We start from the raw sequence: 19,840 nt of genomic DNA on the forward strand, positions 1-19,840 counted from the left end.
CAAAGTAAAATATAAATGTCCAACTGGAAATAAATATTTGCAATTGAGGACACCAATAAAGGGTCAATAAATGCAGTCTGGTGCCTAAATATGTAAAGAGGTTCATAAACAGTGAACAAGAGGCCAACAAACCTATAGGAAAATGCATTAAGAGATGTGAGAAAGGCTCACAGAAAAAGAAAACGGATGTCAAGCACATGAAACACTCATCCCCACCCCATGCAGAAATGCAAATCAAAACTGCAGGAAGTGCCCTTCCCACCTATCAGACTGGCAAAAACCCAGACCATCTGAGAATACATGTCTCTGGGTGGGGCTGTGACGAAACAGGAGTGCTCATTTATTGCTGGGAAGAACACACAAGGGCACAAGCCCTGTGGAGGGGAATTTGAGGAAACGCTACAATCATCATTACTGAAGTTCCTCACTGTTTAAAAAAAGCCGTTCAATTAGATGCACGATTCCATTGAACACTTCCTCCCGAGAGAGGGGTGACTCATGCTGGCCGTGTGTGAAACCACACTTAGGTTGTTTTGGACTTTTCAAGTCCGGCTGGTATACTGGATTTCTGAAAATGCTCCCGGGTGATCTGGAGCCACGGGGCTAACCCAAGCCCATTTTACTGAAACCGAGAGGGGGCAGGGACTCGTCCAAGGTCTCACAGCAAATTCATATTCAGCCGGGGACCAGTTCTTGACATAGCTCCTGATCAAGTTCCAAAGAGAAAATGTGCCTCTGATGAGGGTCAGAGTGGAGCTAAGGCAGAGACTGGGGGGACATCAGGACTATCTGGGGGACTTACAAAGAAATACTAATGTCCTGGGTGCCTCTCCCAAAGATTCTGATATTACTGGTCTGAGGTTAAGTCTCAGTCACCAGAATTTTAAATAACTTCCCAGGTGATTCCGAAGTTCAGGAGGTGCAGGGACAGGCCCTCTGGACAGGCTCTGAAGTCCGACTTAAAACCCAATCAGATCCTGGAGACCTTTTGGAATGCAAATGAGGCGGGAAGGCAGAGACTGATCTTCAAATGCAGGCTGCTGCCAAGAGCAGGAGAAGGGCGAGAAGGGCGGACCCCCGACGTTTCAGACTGGAGAAATCAAGGGGTGGAGGTTGGCGGCCTCAAAACGAATCCTTCCACAGGAGCCAGGGTACCAGGTGGTAAAGTCCTCGAGAGGGCGCTGGGAGGGAGACCCATGTGGAGTGCTGAGGTGGGGGCTCTGGGTCAGGCCATCAGCCTTCTAGCTCTGGTCCTGTCAACCAAGCTGAATGAGGGCTGTGGCCTGGGCTGGGAGCTGTTCTGGGAATCCCATGCCCTGGGGAACCCTGTCCTCTCCCTGAAACTCCACTTTCTCATCCATAGAACTGGACCATGGGTTAGGGACCACAGCCCACTCAAGCCCTCAAGCTCCCTGAAGGAAGAAAAGCCAGAGGGAATTGAGTCAGGGGTTTCCATCCACACCAAGGGTCCCAGGCATCACGTATGAATTAATGGGATAATGTAAAGAAAGCTATTAAAAAGGACTGAGGGTGTTGGGTACACGGTGGTATACGTCTGTCATTCCAGCTATTTCAGAAGCTGAGGAAGGACAATCTCAAGGTGGCAGCCAGCCTGGCTAAGTCAGCGAGACCCTGTCTTAAAATAAAACGTGAAAAGGTCTGGGTAAAACACCCCTGGATTCAATCACCAGTACCCAAAAAATAAGTAAATAGATAAAAATTTTTTAAAAATATACATTGTGGGCTGGGGTTGTGGCTCAGTGGTAGAGCTCTTGCCTAGCATGTGTGAGTCACTATGTTCGATCCTCAGCACCAATAAAGTTTAAAAAGTTAAAAAAAAAAAGTATGCATTGTGTTTGTGTGTGGATATTAGTATATGCCTAGGGAGAAGGTCTGGAGAGTATACAGCAGGCTGTTGACAGAGAGAATACAGGCATGTTGTACTTTTCCCCTCCACCTTTTTCTGTCGGGAGAGGATGGAGAACAGTCTTACGGATTTTTTTTCCTTTTTTAAATATGCCATTTTAAAAAATCAATTACTATACAGAAATACATCACTGTAAGAAATGTTTTCCAAGCAGATAAAACCACAGTGCTCCTTAACACCTCCCCCAAACCACCTCCTCTCCCTGAGAGCCCACTGCTGATTGGTCTTGGGGAGCTCCTTTTAGACCTTTGGCTCTGTGTTTAAAACACTGAAATAGATGGTGCTGTTTTAGAGTTTCTTTCCTTTCTATGTTTATTCGATTCTGTGATCTTTGATTTTTATAATAAGCACATAGGCAGAACAAAAACCCAAAACACCAGTATTTAAAAAAAAAAAAAAGTTCATATCCATGCTACATGATCCTGTATGTATGCAATATAATCCCATCTTTATTTAAAAACAAAACCAACACAGAAATGTGCAAGGAAGATACTAAACAAACTGCTAATCCTGGGTTAGGCTGAGGAGTGGAAGGGTGGCAGTTAGGGAAGGCTTCCTCTTATTTTATGTATTCTTTTATTAGTTCTGTCATTTTTGGATAGATGCCACATTCACGTGGCTCAAAATTCAAAGAGTACAAAGAGGAACACAGGGGAGCCCAGTCCCCTGTTCTCCTGCCCCCAGGCAGTCAATGCAAGCAGAGCCTGCCTGGGCTTTCCTTAGAGGTATGCCAGGTATGTTTAACGTGCTTCCTGACCAGGCTGTGCTCCACTGAGTTTATTTTACTTTTACATAAAACACACATATATACATATACATTAAAAGACATGTGTACGTATACATAGAAAAACTCACTGGAAGTATATGTCTCCCCCGCCCAAATAGAAATGCCCTCTGAATGTTGGCGGATGGGAGAATTTTTTTGTCTTATGGCTTGTTATATTTTCTAAGCTTTCTGTTAAGTGCACAGCACTACCAGTCGGGGGAAGGGAAGCGTTATAATGTGTTTTTGAAATGTACTTCGCCCAAGAAATTGAACATCTTCCCAGCAGGCAGAGAAAGGTGCAAGAGGGCTCTGGCTGGAAACTCACCAGAAAGGAGGATGGAGGCTCCACAGCTGCTGCCTCCGGGCTAGAGTGGCTCCAGCCACCCTGTTTGGAACCCACCTCCCCGCCTGACCACGCTACTCAGGCTCCCAGACTGCCCTGCAGCTCTGCAGGGAACACAAGGCAGGCTCAGAGCCTCCCTCCCCACCGAGGGCAGCAGCTGGCCAGGCACTGGGGGGCTGTGTGCCCCTCGTGGGAGCCAGCGTCTGTCAGAGCTCCTTTGTGAGTCCCTAGGGGTGGAACCAGTCTCTGCCCAAGAGGCAGATGTTCTGGCCCTGGGCCCCTGGAGGCGGGACAGAACACCAGAGGGACTGTAGCCGCAAAGCCCAGGAAGGACACAGCCTGAGGACACACTCTCTGGCCTGGCAGGCAACAGGCCTCCCTATCCACGAGGCCGCCTCAGAGCAGCCAGGGTGGCGCCTCTAAGCATCCCTGGTCTGACCACTCCTAGTAGGAGCCTGAGCTCTCGTCCCCAGGAGTCCTCTGCCACCCAGCACAGGGAGCTAACTGAGCGAAGCCCTGAGGGGCCTCTGCTCCAGCTTTCACACTGACAAGACTCAAAAGGACAACCTTCCAATGAACAGAGCGGAGGGCTGCCAAGGCAGCTGGGCAGATGTTCACCAGACAGGGGGAGGGGGATGTCCTGAAAGGTCTCCTGAAAACAGACTTCTGTGTGCACAAAATTTACTCCAGAAGAGACCTGGAGTGGGGGATTTACCTCAAAGACTGAGGCATTTTTCTCAGAATGGCAGAAACAGGCAGGCTGTGTGGCTCCTGGTTAGTGGGAGATCCTTAGGGAGAAAACAGAGGTTTAGACACAAGCCCCAAATCTAATACCACTGGAACAGACAGTGCCAACTGCAGGCACGGTTTGTAAGGTAGCTGCTCCTTCCATGTGCACCTGGCAGCCCCACAGGGAAAGCTCTCCGGAGAGGCAGTGGAAGTGTAGGAAATGTATTTATTCAACTAAGGCAAAGGTGTCTCCAGGTCCAGAACCAGCAAGGAGCGTGATGGTAACGGTAATAGTGCATAATGTATTTAACAGACTCCACTCTGGGCTAAGCCCTTTACCAGCCCGTCTCATTTCACTCTCACAAACATCTCTGAGAGTCAGGAGTCACGTTCCCATTTTAAAACTAACTGAGGACTGGAACGTTTATGAGATTTTCCCAAGGTTTCAGTTATTCGTAAGTGGCAAAGCCAGGATTCAAACCCAGGCCTGGACTTGGAGACCAGACTTGTGGCTCCAAGTCCAGGTCTGCCCTGCAACACACTGCCCAGGCTAGACCGCATCAGGCAGCAGCAGAATCAGGGCTTGAACAACCGGCAGTCTCATGCCATGGTCAGCGCCCTTCCTAACCCATCAGGCGGGAAATCCACTTGAGGAATCTGTGCCAACGACTTTTAAAGGTTCTGGAAACATACGCATGGTATCCTGGAAAAGCCACTGGAAGCATGGGGCCTCACCAGAGGAATCAGTGTAGGTGTGGGAGACACAGAGCCCTGGGTTCAAATCCCAACTCTGACTTTCCCCAGTCCCATCAAAATACAGCAATTCTACTTCTAGGTATGGACCCAAAAGAACTGAAAAAACATATTTCTAGACACTGGAACTAGTTCACAGTAGAATTCTTTATAATAGCCAAAAAGTGGAAATAATCCAAATGTCCACAAATGATAAATGAACAAATATAAGGCAGTCTCTCCATACAAAGGATTATTATTCAGCCATAAACAAGAATGATGTCCTGAATCAGGCTTCAACATGGATGGCTAAACCTTGAAAGCCTTATGCTAAGTAAAAGAAGCCTGTCACCAAAGATCACATATTGCATGATTCCATTTGAATGAAATGTCCAGAACGGGCAAATCCATAAGGACAGAAAGTGGATTAGCTGTTGCCAGGGGCTAGAGGGAAGAGTGCGCAGTGACTGCTAACAGGTATGGGGCTATTTTGGAGGGTAATGGAAATGTTCTGGAACTAGGTCATTATAGGATATCATGAACTTGTAAGGTCTGTGGATGAAATCACAATTTAAAAATCGTCAAGGAAAGAGAAGCGCCTACAGAATGGGAACGACAATTAGGGGGCTGTGAAGGGGTTAAACCCCACGAAGACTCACGCACCATGTGGGAGCAGTGCCTGGTACGGGAAGCGCTCAGACACAGCAGCTATGGTCTAATACATGGCGTCAACACTGACTCTGGCTTTCTGCCTCCGACACAGGGACGGGGAGTGACACTGACTGAGGGTGGAGGCTGCCGTTCCCACTCTTGAGCAGAAGCCCAGCTGGGCCACGGTGCCACGGCAGAGCACAGGGAAGGCACACCACCCTCCCTTCTTTCTTGCCAAGAGCTGTCTCCATGGCAACTGCATCAGCTCAGGCCAGCGGCTCCCCGTTCCCAGTCGGGTGACAGCAGCGCCTCAGCAACCTGTCAGGACAGCAAAGGCAGATCTCAATGACGGGACTGCAGCTCCAGCTCCGGCAGAAGAATTGCTGAGGAACCCTCGTCTCCATAGAAACCAAGTCAGGAAGGAGAGGGAGGCGCAAGAGGACAAGCAGCAAATAAACACGGGCTCCTGCCTCCTGCAGGCGATCCTGAGCCACCAGGGGCACATCAGGAGGGCTGACCAGCCGGCCAACATCTGGACATCTGCCCCAGAGGCAGAGAGAACGTGTTTCCTCCATACCTACTCCGCGCCGGCCTCCACACAGGCGCTTTACGTTTACATTTTTTAAATAAAATTTCATGAATAATAACCAAGCACACCCCCCACCTTTTTTCTTTTTCTTTGATACAAGGTCTTGCTATGTTGCCCAGGCCGACCTGAACTCTTGGTTTCAAATGCTCCTCCGGCCTCGGTCTCCCTTGTACCTGAAAATGCACCTGGTCTAAGTACATTCTTATTATTTAAAACAAAAAAACAAAAAAAACACCACCTAACTTGGGTTGTAGCTCAGTGGCTCAGTTTGATCTTGGGCACCACAGAACACCAAAAACCCAAATGGCAACATTCATCGAATAAGCCAGGCACAGTGGCACACACCTGTGATACCAGCAACTTGGGAGACTGAGGCAGGAGGAGAGCAGGTTCAAATTAATAAAAAATAAAATAAAATAAGGGCTGAGACTGTAGCTCAGTGCTGGGTGCCCTGGGTTCAATCCCCAGTCCCACCAAAAAATGAAAATAAAATAACAGAATAAAAAGCAGAGGTCAGGTGATCTCTCCTACTCCTCCATTTCAAACTCCTCAGACGAGCAGGTCTTCCTTCCTCCAGACTTTGACTACACATTCATACGCAGGCACACGGGCTTCACAATGACTGATATGTACAGCTTTCCAAAATAACTAGCAGGATCACACAAAATATATAGTTCTAGTACTTTCATCTCTTGCTAATAATGTACCTTGGAGTTCTGTCTATATCAGTACATATAGATTTACTTTCTTTTTTGTTTTAATGTAATAAAGGATACATAACACAAAATTCAACATTTTAACTTTTTTTTTTTTTCTTTTTTTCCGGTACCAGGGATTGAACCCAGGGGCACTTAACCACTGAGTCACAACCCCAGCCCTTTTTAATATTTTATTTAGAGACAGGATCTCAGTGAGTTGCCTAGCACCTCACTGTTGCTGAGGTTGGCTTTGAATTCATGATCCTCCTGCCTCAGCCTCCCAAACCGCTGGGACTATAGGCATGCATCACCATGCCTGGGACCATTTTCTCTTTTTATTGTAATAAAATGTAATAAAATACATATTAATGAAATTTACCTTTTTTTTTTTTTTTTTTTTTTTTTTTTTGGTGCTAGGGATCAAACCCAGGGCCTTGCACATGCTAAGCACACACTAACACTGAGCTATGCTCCCAGGCTTAATCCTTTTTAAATACACAGTTCAGTGGCATTAAGTACATTCTTATATGCAACCATAACCACTATCCACCTCCAAACCTTTTCATTATCCCAAACTGCAACTGTACCCATTAAATAATAATTCCTCATGCCTCTGCCCCAGCCCTTGGTAACTTCTATTCTACTTTCTCTCTCTATGCCTTGGACTACTCTAGGAATCTCATATAAGTTGAACCTTACCATATGTGTTCTTTATGTCTAGCTTATTTCACCTAGCATGACGTTTTCAAGGCTTATCCATCTCGTACCATGTGTCAATACTTTATTCATTCTTTTTTTGTTTATTTTTTTCCAATGGACCTTTAATTAATTAATTTATTTATTTATTTATACGTGGTACTGAGAATCGAACCCAGTGCCTCACACATGCTAGACAAGTGCTCTACCACTGAGTCAATCCCAGCCCCTCTTTTTATATATATATATATATACTTTTTTTAGTTGTTCATAGACCTTATTTTATTCATTTATTTTTATGCAGTGCTGAGGATCGAACCCAGAGCCTCACACGTGCTAGGCAAGCACTCTGCCACTGAACCACAACCCCAGCCCCATTCATTCTTCAGGTTGAACAATATTCACTATTTATCAACACACACACACACACAAAGACACACACACACACACCCTTTGTTTATTCATTCGTCTGTCAGTGGGCATTTGGGTTGCTTCTATCTCTTGGCTATTATAAATAATGCTGTTATGAACAGGAGACATAAGTATCTATTCAAATCCCTGCTTTAAATTCTTTGGCGTGCCTACCCAGAATGGGAATCGCTGGCTGGATCATACAGTAATTCTACATTTAATTTTTCAAGGCACTGCCACATCACCTTCTTATATTGTTAATCTTTTTTTCTCTTTTTTGGTGCTGGGGATTGAACCCAGGGACTCACACACATACTAAGTACATGGGGGTGCATGCCTGTAGTCCTAGTTACTCAGGAGGCTGAAGAAGGAGGACCACGTAAGCCAGGAGTTCAAGGCCAGTCTGGGCAACAATACAAGTGCCCATCTCAAAAAAAAAAAAAAGAGCTTAATACTACACACTTTACCACTGCCCCTCTAGCCCGTCCCTCTGGTTACTCCATCTTACCAATAGTTGAAGAAAACCCTGCAGGCTGGGTACTATTATTAACCTGACATTCAGAGGAAGAAACTGAGACTTGGAGGGGAAGTAGCTTCCGTGTCGCAGCGTGTCCCTGCTAAGGAAAGGCTGGGTGAACTCAGCAAGCTGGTCCTCTCTGGGCCTGTTTCCTCCCCTGCACGACAGGAGCAGACTGAGTTCCAAGGTGTTTTGTGAAACCGTCTCTTCCCCACTTTCACCACCAAGGGCGGCCGTATCCAGTGTAAGGATGGTGCCCAGCCCAGGCCGTGGAGGGCAGGAGCTAATGAAGGGAGGGAGCCTCTCCCCAGCCCTGATAGCAAATGCCTCCTGTCCACACAGAGAAGGGCGCACCACACCAACACGCCCACAGGGAAGGGCAGCCGAAGGACTGTTTTGTCCTTGGGTTTAGGCATCTCAGTCCTGGACTGCTGGCATGTCGCCCTCTGCGGAGGCAGGCGGGCAGAGCCTACCATGAGCAGTGTGCCCGGAAGAACGTACACGCCTAGGATACCTCCTGGGCAGCCAACCAGCTGAGGCCTAGCTGAACATCTGGGACACTGGCCACCCTGGCCACTGGAGCCCAGGCCCCTGGACCAGGAGGACTCCAGTGTGTAGGGGGCACCCAGGCTGCTGGTTTCCCATTGGCAGTCTGCAGAGCCCCTGCAGGACCGTGAGGAATCCCTCTCTTAGGGGCTGCTTGCTTATCCTTAAAATGGGTCACAACCTTGTTGGGCCTTTACAAAAATGTTGAGGCAAACTGTCTAATTGATGCCTGACACACAGCAGGAGAGGGTCTGCCAGGAGGAGGGCCTACCATAGGCAAGGACAGAGAGGATGGTGCCTAGCGGTCACATTCAGAAGCACCTAGTACCCAAGCCCCAGGCCCAGCACCCACCCCACACCAGATGGCAGCACCCAGCAGTCCCTCAAGGGTCTCCACACAAGCTAACCCAGTTGGTTCACGATGCCTAGGGCACTACCACCCCATTTCACAGATGAGGACACTGAGGCACAAAGCCTGGGTCTCACACTGGGCACGGTAGCATGTGCTTCCTATTAACCTTCCTGGAGGCAGTGGGGTGACCATCTCTCATGTTCTTTAAGGAGCTCCTTGAGGACAGGACAGGGTACGTATCTTGTTCACTGTTGTATCATTGGGGTCCAATGCACAGTGTACACAGCAGGTGCTCAGAAAATGCATTCTGGAGGAATAAATGAATGAACAACCTGCCGGGCAGGCCGAACCGTGCCCATTTCCCACAATCAGAGACACCCGCTAGGTGGGGCTGCATGTGCCCGCTGGCCCCAGTCAGCACAGCCCATGAGGCAGCCGCGACCTCACCTCTCTTGGTCGCTCCAGCTCCGTCTGCAGCACCTGCTTGGCCAGCTCGGCCTCGATGAGCCGCTGCCGGAGCTCCTCGTTCTCCTCCTCCAGTCGCGCTCGCTTCTTCTCCACCACCTCGAGCTCCTTGTGCAGCCGCATGGAGATGTCCTTAGAGACCTGGGCCAGGGTGCGGGGAGAAGGGCGTGAGCTGGCCTCTGCCCCACACCACTGACAGCTGCAGGCGTGTTCTTATCTCATTGGCTCCATTCAGCAGATGAGGAAACCGAGGCACCAAGAGGTCAAGAAACTCACCAAGCTTTCTGCATCCAGGAGGTAACAGACTCAAACCTCAAAACCAGATACCCCTGCTCCCCATGTGCTACCCCCAAAGCTGTAACAGTCCCATCTGTTCTTAGGAATGTCTTTCCATTTATGCAGGGCTTTTTATGCTTCCCAGACCACACCTGGCCCGACCCCACAAGGGCCTATGGTGGAACCAAAACTCATCTTCAGCAGGGAGTGAGCCCGAGTGGAAGCCCAGAGCAAGATGGGTGACGTGTGGTCCTGGGCAAATCACTTCCCATCTCTGAGCCTCAGTCTCCTCCACTATAAAATGGGCACAGCAATAACAGGACCACGCACACGGGCCTGACAGAGGATCATATCAGCTACAGCACACAAAGCCTCAGCCCAGCACCTGCCACAGTGAGTGCTGGGTGAGTAATGGCTGCTGCTCTAAGAAGCCGATGTCCACAGAGAGGCATGACTTGTTGGAGGTCACCATGACCTTGAGGCCTGTGTCTAACTGTCTAGGATGTGGAACATGCCTGAAGTGACAAAGGCTGGGAAGAAGTCCAAGTCATCCCTACACAAAGGAACTAAGAGAGCTGCAATCTCCAACCCCAGCTCCAGGGCTCTGCAGGCAACAGCACCCTCTTTCCTGAAGGATACACTCTGTCCTGTACCCTCTAATGGTTGAGTGTGGGAGGCCAAGGAAGGGGATCCAGGGGGACGAGAAAGGTTCTTCTAAAGTGCACCTAGACTCCATCCCCAGGTGGGCTGGGCACTGCTGTTAGTCGAAAACCTACTGGGTGCCAGATTCATTCTTTCCATCCCAATCCTGTCGCCATTTTAGACGAGGAAACTGAAGCTCAGAGTGGAAGTGACTTGTTCAGGGTACCACTCAGCAAGTGTGGGCTAGGCTGAGCCGGGAGCCGGTGGGGTTGGCAGAGGAGCCAGCATAGCCAGGGCTCCTCCAGGGTATGAAGGCACTGCCAGCAGGGCCTACACATGGGGCCAAAAGCCCAGCGCCCCATGCCCTGCCAGTATCGGAAATGACCATGACGCCCTTCCCTGCCGGAAGGGAAGGGGCCCTCCCTGGCTTTGCCCTCTGCCTGGGCCCAAGCCCAGCTCAACACAGACCCCTTGGCAATGTGCAGGGCAGGCCAGGAAAAACAATAGTCAGAAAGGAAACTGGCACTGCCTCCCCTCCCTCTGCTGCCCACTGTCCCCTCTGCCCCTAAAGATCTCCAAGGAGCCTCTCTTACAGCCTCTCGGGGTCACCAAACTCCTTGTTCATGAAATGGAACAAACAATCAACCCCTCAGTATCAGAACAGGACTTTGAAGAGGGGAAAACTAAATTCGAGTCTGGCTCCAGCAGTGGCTGAACATGGGAGGTCCTGAGTCGGCAGTAAGAGGGGTTTGAATTGTTCTACTCGTGAGAGATCGATGACATGCTTGAGTGGTGGCTGAAACATAGAAGGTGCTCAACTTGTTTTTATTTTTGATTATCGTTCAACAATTTAGTGCATTTTAAAAGTTGTGTTTACTTAACAGTTTCATGAACTTGGTTGACTCGTTTTAAAATTGCATTTAAGAATTATGCAGGGCTGGAGTTGTGGCTCAGTGGTAGAGTGCTTGCCTAGCATGCACTGGGTTCAATTCAGCACCACATATAAATCTATCGATCAATAAAATAAAGGTCCATCAACAACTAAAAAAATTATGTAGCCAGGTAGGTAGCTACATGACCCCAGCTACTTGGGAGGCTGAGACAGGAGGACTGTAAGTTTGAGGTCAGCCTGGGCCACTGGGCAAGAAACTGTCTTAAAATAAAATCTAAGAAAATGGGCTGGGGATGTAGCTCAAGAGTAGAGACAGTCAGGGAAGGGGGCTGGCGCATACCTGTAATCAAGAGGCTCAGGAGGCTGTGACAGGAGGATCACAAGTTTGAGGCCAGCCTCAGTCACATGTGTTAGGCAAGCGCTCTGCAACTGAGCTACAGCCCCAGTCCCAATACAAAGATTTTGAATGCATTATCAAGATGACTGTTCTGCTTCCATGCATTGTTTATCCATCTTGATCAAACTCTAGGGTTTCTGCTGGGTAGGTTCCACCCCACGGCTTGTGGTTATGGTTCCCAGTACTGCTCTTAGGTCCTCCAGGAAGCTTCTGTCCTGATCGATGCTCCATTCACCCGTTCGTCAGCACTGGGGCAGGAGTAGCGGGACACAGATCAAGGTCCCAAATCATGCCTAGACACACACATCTGTGTCCCAGCATCAGCACAGGGCCTATCACACATCCAGGAGGTAATAAATGCTTGTTGGATGAACAAACAAATCTCGGGCTCCAGCAAGTGATAAGGGAGGAGATGAGGAGTGAATGACTGGACCTTTACCAGGAGTTGCACCTGCCCCAGGAGAACAGGGGATGCGCCCCTCTATTGCCCACCCACCCACCGTCCACAGAGGTCTGCTGGAGGCCAAGGCCCTTCTCCCAAACTTGCCCCCACCTAGGCCAGCTCCTTTCCACCTGGGGAGATGCCCCATCTCCATCATGGCCACCAAAAACATTGCAATCCATTTGAGTCCCTGGGTCCTCTTCCCTTTGTCCCTTCTCCATGGAACCCCTTCTCCATGTGTCCCCCACCCTCAAGGCTGCTATGTCCATAAAGCCCACTCCAGGCAGCTACAGAAATCCTATGTGGACAAAAAAGGCCACAACCTGCCAACGGGAGCAAACGCCTGTGTGAGGCCAATGGGCACAAAGAACTGCTCACACGCTGGGGACAGCCTGGCCTGGGTGTGTCCCTCCCCTCATGATCCTCAGGGGTCCTGGGCCTCAGGAGTCCTCACGGGTCATACACAGACACTTTTTTTTGGTGTGGTACTAGAGATGAAACCTAGGGCTTCACACATGCGAAGCAAAGTGCTCTACCACTGAGCTATATTCCCAGGCCAGAGGCAATTTGTAGAACAGGCAAGCCCTTCCCCAAATGCTTGGCACGTGCTTTTCATCCCCTTTGATTATTAACCCTGTTTTGGGCTCAGAAAGGTCATGTGTCCAAGATCACAGGGCGAGGAATCCACCAACCCAAGACAAGAACTCAGCTGGGTCAATTCTAAAGTCTCGCTCTCAACCTGGCCTTGATACGGGGGAAGCTTGAAGGCACATTACGGTACTGTCCACAATAAAAGTTTTAACAGGGTATGGCAGTGCCCACTTGTGATCCCAGCATCTGGGGAGGCTGAGGCAGGAGGCTCACGAGTTCAAAGTCAGCCTCAGCAACTTAGTGAGGCCCTAAGAAACTCAGTGAGATGCTGTCTCTAAATAAAATATAAAAAAGGGTTGGGATATAATGGGGGGTGGGAGGGGTTAGCGTTAGGGTTAGGTTTAGGGTTAGGTTTAGGGTTAGGGTTAGGGAGGGGGGCAAGAATGGAGGAAGGAAGGACTGTATAGAGGGAAAAGAGGGGTGGGTGGGGTGGGGGGGAAGGGGGAAAAATGGCAGAATGAATCAAACAACATTGCCCTGTGTAAATTTATGATTACACGAATGGTATGCCTTTACTCCATGTACAGAGAATCAAAATGTATCCCATTTGTTTACAATAAATAAATAAATAAATAAATACCACTTTCAAAAAAAAAAAAGGGTTGGGGATGTGGCTCAGTGGTTAAGCACCGCTGGATTCAATCCCCAGTACCAAAAAGAAAAAAAAAAAATTTTAAAAATAAGCCCCAACAGTGGGCTCACTGTGTCAGGGTTCGAAGGGCCCCACATGCCTGTCTCATCTGATCCTCTCAGCTTCCCCCACAGGAGGGAGGCTGAGACACCACGGGCAGCAGCCGGAAACCAGGGCAAATCCCCAAAGCACAAACAAATGCGCTCAGCCATGAGGTCACTGTTTACAGTGCCAGGGTCTGGCCCCTGCCAAATGCTCTCGAGAGCCTCCTGTCCCTGGAGCATCAGCTTCAGAATGTCCCTGTCACACCGTCAAGGAGCCCTCCCTGGCCAGGCAGCACTCTGGGTTGTTGCTGAATCCTCCCAAGAACTTCTGGAGGATGGGAGCGTTACCTCACTTTACAGGTAAGGAAAGGGGGCTCAAAGAAGAGCGAGGGGCAGCCTCCGCAGGTCCCCCAAGGATTACATCCAAAGCCAGAACAAACATCGGTATCTAAGGAAGGGGCATGTTCCTGACGTGTCCTGGGGCCTCCGACAGGAGACACTTCAGAATTTGGATCCTGGAGTCCCTGGACCTGACACTCACTCCAGGTCCTGAGTCCTGAGAAAGGGGGCCTGGGAATCAGCATTGTGAACAAGCCCTACAGGTGATCCGAATCCACCCTGGCCTGCTCACACCCCCACCTTGCCCATCCCAGCCACCAGTCCTACTAGTGCTTGGTCAGTTCTCCTGCTCAATAACAAAACCACAAGTGACATGTGCTCAGGGGCTGGGTGAGCACTGCATTGTCAGGCCCAGAGCTCAGCACACTCTGCACTGGAAACTTTCATTTGATATTCACAGAGTTCTCTGCCGGGAGGAACTAGTCCTCTCTACTGTCCACATGGGGAAACAGGCTCAATGATGTGAAGAAGTTTACCCAAAGTCCCACAGTAAGGAAGTGGCAGAGGAAGGCTCTGCCCACTGCCTCTGCCTGCCCTGTACTGCTGGGCAGTGAGCCCACTCAGGTTCTGTAGGTCCTGACAGCTGCATGGACCAGCAGAGGGACGGAGCCTGGGATGGGTAGGGGAAACCAAGCCTGAGGCTTCATTCATGACCCCTCACCAACAGCCCACCAGCCCAGTAAGCCCCAGAGATCCAGCTAGTCTCAGCCTTTATTAACATGAGGGGAGGGCTGGGGACACAGTTCAGTGGTAGACCTCTTGCCTAGCATGTCCCAAGACCCTGGGTTCAATATCTAGCACCACAAAAACAAAAGCCAAGGGGAGGGCTGGGGCTGTAGCTCAGCGGTAGAGCGCTTGCCTAGCACGTGTGAGGCACTGGGTTCAGATCCTCAGCACCGCATAATAAAATAAGGAAATAAAATAAAGGCAAGCTGTCCATCTACAACTACAAGAAAAAAAAAAAAAAAAAAAAAAAAAAAAAAATTAGTTGAAACTGAGGCATCTTAAGTGGTTGCAGCTAGGACCTGATTGGGAAAATCGGGACAGTCCCCAGGGATACCCTCCTAGGCAGCTCCCGGCCCCGGCACCGCTTGGGCCCATCAAGCCCTCTCAGGCGATGCCAGGGAAGTCGGCATTCTGAGGACTTCCAAAAACGCCCCGGGACGTCCCCTGCATACTGGCGGGGGAAGGGTGGCAGTCAGAGGTGGCCAACTTAGGCGTGGCCAGCAGAAGGATGAGCTCAGCGCTGCAGCTGCAGGGGTGGGCCGGGGGAGGGAAGGGGCAAGGGCGATGCTGATTGGCTAGTTCAAATCCCAACAGAAGGGGGCTCCGCTCCGCCCAGCCTCCTGGGAGCCACCCCACCCCCACCAGCTGCTCTCGCCCCGCCCACCCGGCCGGCGCGCCGCCCCGCAGCGCCCCAGGCCCCCGCCGGCTCTCCACCTCTTCCTCGTCCCTCTTCGGTCTGGGATTTATGTTCCTTCCAGAAATCCTCAACGCCCTGCGTCCAAACGTTGGATGCGCAGAGTCGGCTGGCCTTCCCCAGCTCTCTCGCGTATCCCACTCTTCACCCCCAATCCAGTACTGGGCGCTTTTATTTTTGAAAGAGGGGCGGGGTGGGGACGCGGTGTCTCACTGTGTTGCCCGGGCTGGCCTGGAACTCCTGGGCTCAGGTGATCCTCCACAGCCACTAAGGCCAGGCGTGCTTGGAATCGGACTATTTGTGTAGCCACTAAGCCCAGGAGCTGCCCCCTCGGGTAGAGGTGCCAAAAGACGCTGTTCCTGGGATCAGTTTCCTCCTGTTCCCACTGTGCACAGTCAAAACAGAGATGCAAACGCCCGTGGGGAGCTGGCAGTCTTTGTTGACATTCACTGCCCCTGCAGACCTCTGAGATCAGCTCCTGCTGTCCTTCAGTATTGCTTTCTTTGAAATCCCAATGCCAGAGCCTTCTAGCATAAGGGATGTAACAGGGAGGCTCTCCGGATATGTGTGTGGCTGATCCCCATCCTACTGTGCTCCCCTGGGCTCTTTCAGGAGCCATTTCCATGGAATGCTGCTCCCTCGCTCTCCCTGGCACATGCCCACTTCTCCCTAGGGCCTTGGCTCAGTCACCCCTGCAGGAAGCCTCCCTAGGACTCCTCAGGCTGTGCCAGGTGCCCCCATCCCCAGCTCCTACATCCTGCTGATCACACCAGGCTGTTCTCAGAGCAGGAGCTGATCCCTGGGCCCCAAGGTGTTCCCAGCCCACAGAGCAGGGCTTACACAGACAGGCAAGCATGGGCTTCTCTCCTGGGGGCACACCTGCCAGTGTCCCTCTCCTCCACACTCTCCCCATGCCTTCCCTCCTTTCTCAGGCAGAGAGCAGCAGCCAGGCACTGAGGCTTGGGAGGCACATGGGCCTGAGCTCTGCCACCTTCACGCAGAGGAGGCCTATGACCTTGGACAGGAACTTCCTTTCTCTGAGCCTCTAATTCCTCATCCAGAAAATGGAAATAACAATAGCTAATATTTTTTAGTTTTTATGGTCATTTTTATCTAATTACCTAATTTAATTCTCATAAGACCCTGTGAGAGAGCAGCTGTGAAGCGTTCCTATACCCATTTTACAGATTAGGAAACCGAAATGTAAGTGACTTGCTCAAAAATCACAAAATCCAGACACAGTGCAGCCAAGCCTGCCCAACTCCGGGTCTTCACTACTCTGAGTAGCATGAGAAGAAACCTCCATGGAACCATGCAGGGACAACTTGGAGCCCCAAACCAGGTCTGTAGCTGATGCTCAATAAACAGCAGATGCTATTTGTAGAATTCACATTAGATCACTTTGGGGTACCCCTGGCAGAAGACCTGTTGGTTCAGTAGGGATGCCCACTTCGCACATAGGGAAACAGATTGGGGGTATAACATAGCCAAGGACGCACAGGAGTGAGTCACAGGGCTGACCTGGACCCCACTAGGGCTCATGGCCCAAACCCCCAACATGGGAACCTGTGAGGGTCAGGGGAAGCCCCAGGGCTGACCTTGACATCCTGCTCCAGACCTCGGATGAGCTCCCCATCCACCTGGCCAGTCTGGGCGGCGCGCAGGCTGCGGCGCTCAGCTTTGCGCAGCCTGTACTGCAGGATGCGGCAGGTCTTGCTGGCCTGGTCCAGCTGCTGCCGCAGCTCCTGCAGCTGGTACACATCTTCCTCCATGTAGACGTCCCGCATCTCCAGCATCTCAGCCCGCAGCTCCTCAATCTCATCCTGCAAGAAGAAGGAGTGATCAGAACCTGGCCCCATGGCAGTGGCTAGGGTGCTGGCCTGCTGGAGGCCTGGGAGTAGCACGCTGAATAACGACCCCAAAGGCAGCCGCCGCTGAACTCCCAGAGTCTGTGGCTATGTTACCCTACATGGCCAATAGGACTCTGCAGACGTGATCAAGTTAAGAATCTGGACAGGGAGATTTCCCTGGACCATCTTGGGGGTCCAATCTTATCACCGGGCCCTTATCAGAGGGAGGCAGGTGGGTGAAGGTGATGTGCTTTGCAGAGGAAAGAGGGGGTCACGAGCCAGGGAATGCAGACAGCTCTAGAAGCTGCCAAAGGTAAGGGTAAAGATTCCCCCCAAGGGCTAGGGAGATAGCTCAGTTGGTAGAGTGCTTGCCTTGCAAGCTCAAGGCCCTGGGTTCGATCCCCCCCAGTACTGCCAAAAAAAAAAAAAAAAAAAAAAGATTCCCACCCCCGCCCAGCTTCAGAGGAATGCAGCCCTTCCAGCACCTTGACTTTCAGACTTCTGACCTTCAGAATTGGAAGATAATCTTCCAATTAAAGTGGCTTCTTGGAAGATAATCCATTGTGATGGTCTGTATCTAAATGTCCTCCAAAGGCCATGTGTTAAAGGCTTAGTCACCAGCCGGCAGCACTATTGGAAGGTGGTGGAAACTTTAGGACATGGGGCCTAATGGAAAGATATTAGGTCATTGGGGCTTTCCCCTCTGCCCTCCTCCCCACTTTCCTCCCACCTCTCTCTCTCTCTTTCTCCTGCCTGGCTACTGCCATAGCTGAGCAGTCTTCTCTGCTATGCACTCCCCACCATGATGGGCCTCACCAAAGGCCTAAAGTGATGCAGCGAAGAATCTCTGAAACTGTGAACCAAAATAAGCCTTGCTTCTTTTTAAATTGATTATCTCGGGTATTTTGTCACAGCAACAGAAAGCTGACTAACAGTCACTAAATTGTGGTGATTTGCTATAGAAGCAATAGAAACTAGTACACTGGGGAACACTCAACAAACATTTCCGAGTGCCAGCTCTGTATGAGGCCCTGTAGTAAGCACAGGGGCAGGGAGGGATGGTGGTGGCCAGTTCCTTCAGTATCTTCTGCCCCAAGTGTCATTGGGAAAACACACAGGAAACAAGAATATTTTAAAATTCATATACTGTTAAGTGCCATGAAGGCAAAACAAAATTAAAAACATAGATAGCAATGTGGGTAATATGATAGAGTGATTGAAGGTGCTACGTTAGGGATATGTTCAGGAAGGCCATCTTTAAAGAAGAGGCACTTAAGCTGAGGCAAGAAGGGACAGCCACACATAGTGGCAGGAAAAGACTATTCCAAGGAGCAGGAACAGTGTATGCAAAGGCTCAGGGGCAGGAAAGAACTCAGTGCATCAAGACACAGCAAGAAACCCAGAGCAGCTACAGGGTAATTTAAGGCTGGGAGACAGACGGGGGTCAGCCATGCAGGTCCCTGAGGGCCGGGTGAAGAGTCTGGGTTTGGGTTTTAAGTGGAGAGGGTTAAGAGGTGACCTCACTTCCTCAGGGCAGCTCCTGCCACCTCTGTCACCAGCTCCCAGCTGTCCCTCACTTCTCCTTTGTAATCATTAGCACATCTGCTATTCTTTGTGGAACAGCAACTGCAAGAGCCGGGAAGGCCGCCCCTCCTGCCATGTCCCCATGCCCAGCGCGCGGCTTAGTGTCCTACAGGCTCTGACCAACATAACCGGGAACACACTAGTGCGGGGCAGTGGGTGAAGAACAGGGGAGATGTATCATGGGAAATGAGCATCGGCCGCAGAGGGCGGTGGTGAGCGTAGACCAAGCAGCAGAGGCGCAGGACTAGTCTGCCTTGTGACCCAGGTGAAAACCGAGTCACACACGGGGACAGGGACATCGGCTCTAGTGCAACTGACTCATTTAAATGACATGGCACATAAAAAAAAGAAACTGACTTATAAGGGACGTGGACTTGCCAGAGAAGGCACCCAAGGCTGGCACTGATGGCAGCAGGGAGTGGAGGGGTGGAGGGGTCCCAGGAGGAGAAGGGACACTCTAGAGAGAGGATCAGATCTAGAGAGCTGGAGGCCCCCACTGTCAGAGCCCCGTTCCCCAAAGAACATGGGAATGAAGGGCCCAGGATGTGGGGCCTTGGAGATGTCCCTCCACTCCCTGGGAGAAGTCCTCCCTGCCCACCACGGGTCCTCCACTGACGAGTCCAGGGAAAGAACAAGGACACAGGGGACCAAGGGCAGCGTACGCCGTGGGGTGGCTCCCTGAGGGCAAGGGGACCGGCTGGGGTTTCATTCCAGGCCGGGTGGCAGCGCGTCCTGCAGGTTTCTAGAGGTCTCCAGGCCCAGCTCTCTGATTCCTGGGACTGTTTCTCAGGCGGTTCTGAACCCAGGAGTGGAAGTCAGAGGAGACGCCTAACCTCTTCCTCCCCATCTGATGCTGAAGGGCTCAATCCCCACTTGCCACCAGGGCCTCTGTTCTGGGCGTGTGCTCAGCAGCACCCCCTCAAGTGGATGGCCCTCATCTCGCCAGGACAACCCACTCCAAAGTACACACAGACTCGCCACCCACCGCCATGCCAAGTGGACAGACCAGAAGTGGAATGGAGGAGGGGACCGTCGTGATCACACCATTGAGAGAAAAGAGGAAGTGAGGGGTTCTCGCGCCCATTCAGCTGGCGGAGTAAGGAAACCCGAAGGAAGCGGCACTCAGGAAGTGCGAGCAGACAGCTGAATCCAGACCAACTGCCTCATGGGCCTGAATCCGAATCCTAGCT

General features: G+C 50.9%; 1 protein-coding gene across 1 annotated transcript in view; it reads right to left on the reverse strand.

Annotated features, from left to right (window-relative positions):
- Window positions 1-19,840, reverse strand: part of MTCL2 (microtubule crosslinking factor 2) — a 69,723-nt gene that overhangs the window by 34,186 nt on the left and 15,697 nt on the right. Inside the window, exons 2-3 of the mRNA XM_079128105.1 lie at window positions 16,815-17,039; window positions 9,405-9,563 (exon numbers count right to left, since the gene is read on the reverse strand). Coding sequence (XP_078984231.1) covers window positions 9,405-9,563; window positions 16,815-17,039 — 384 coding nt within the window. The remainder of the gene's footprint in view (window positions 1-9,404; window positions 9,564-16,814; window positions 17,040-19,840) is intronic.

This window comes from Sciurus vulgaris (assembly GCF_902686455.1).
Source record: "Sciurus vulgaris genome assembly, chromosome: 2".
NCBI lineage: Eukaryota > Metazoa > Chordata > Mammalia > Rodentia > Sciuridae > Sciurus > Sciurus vulgaris.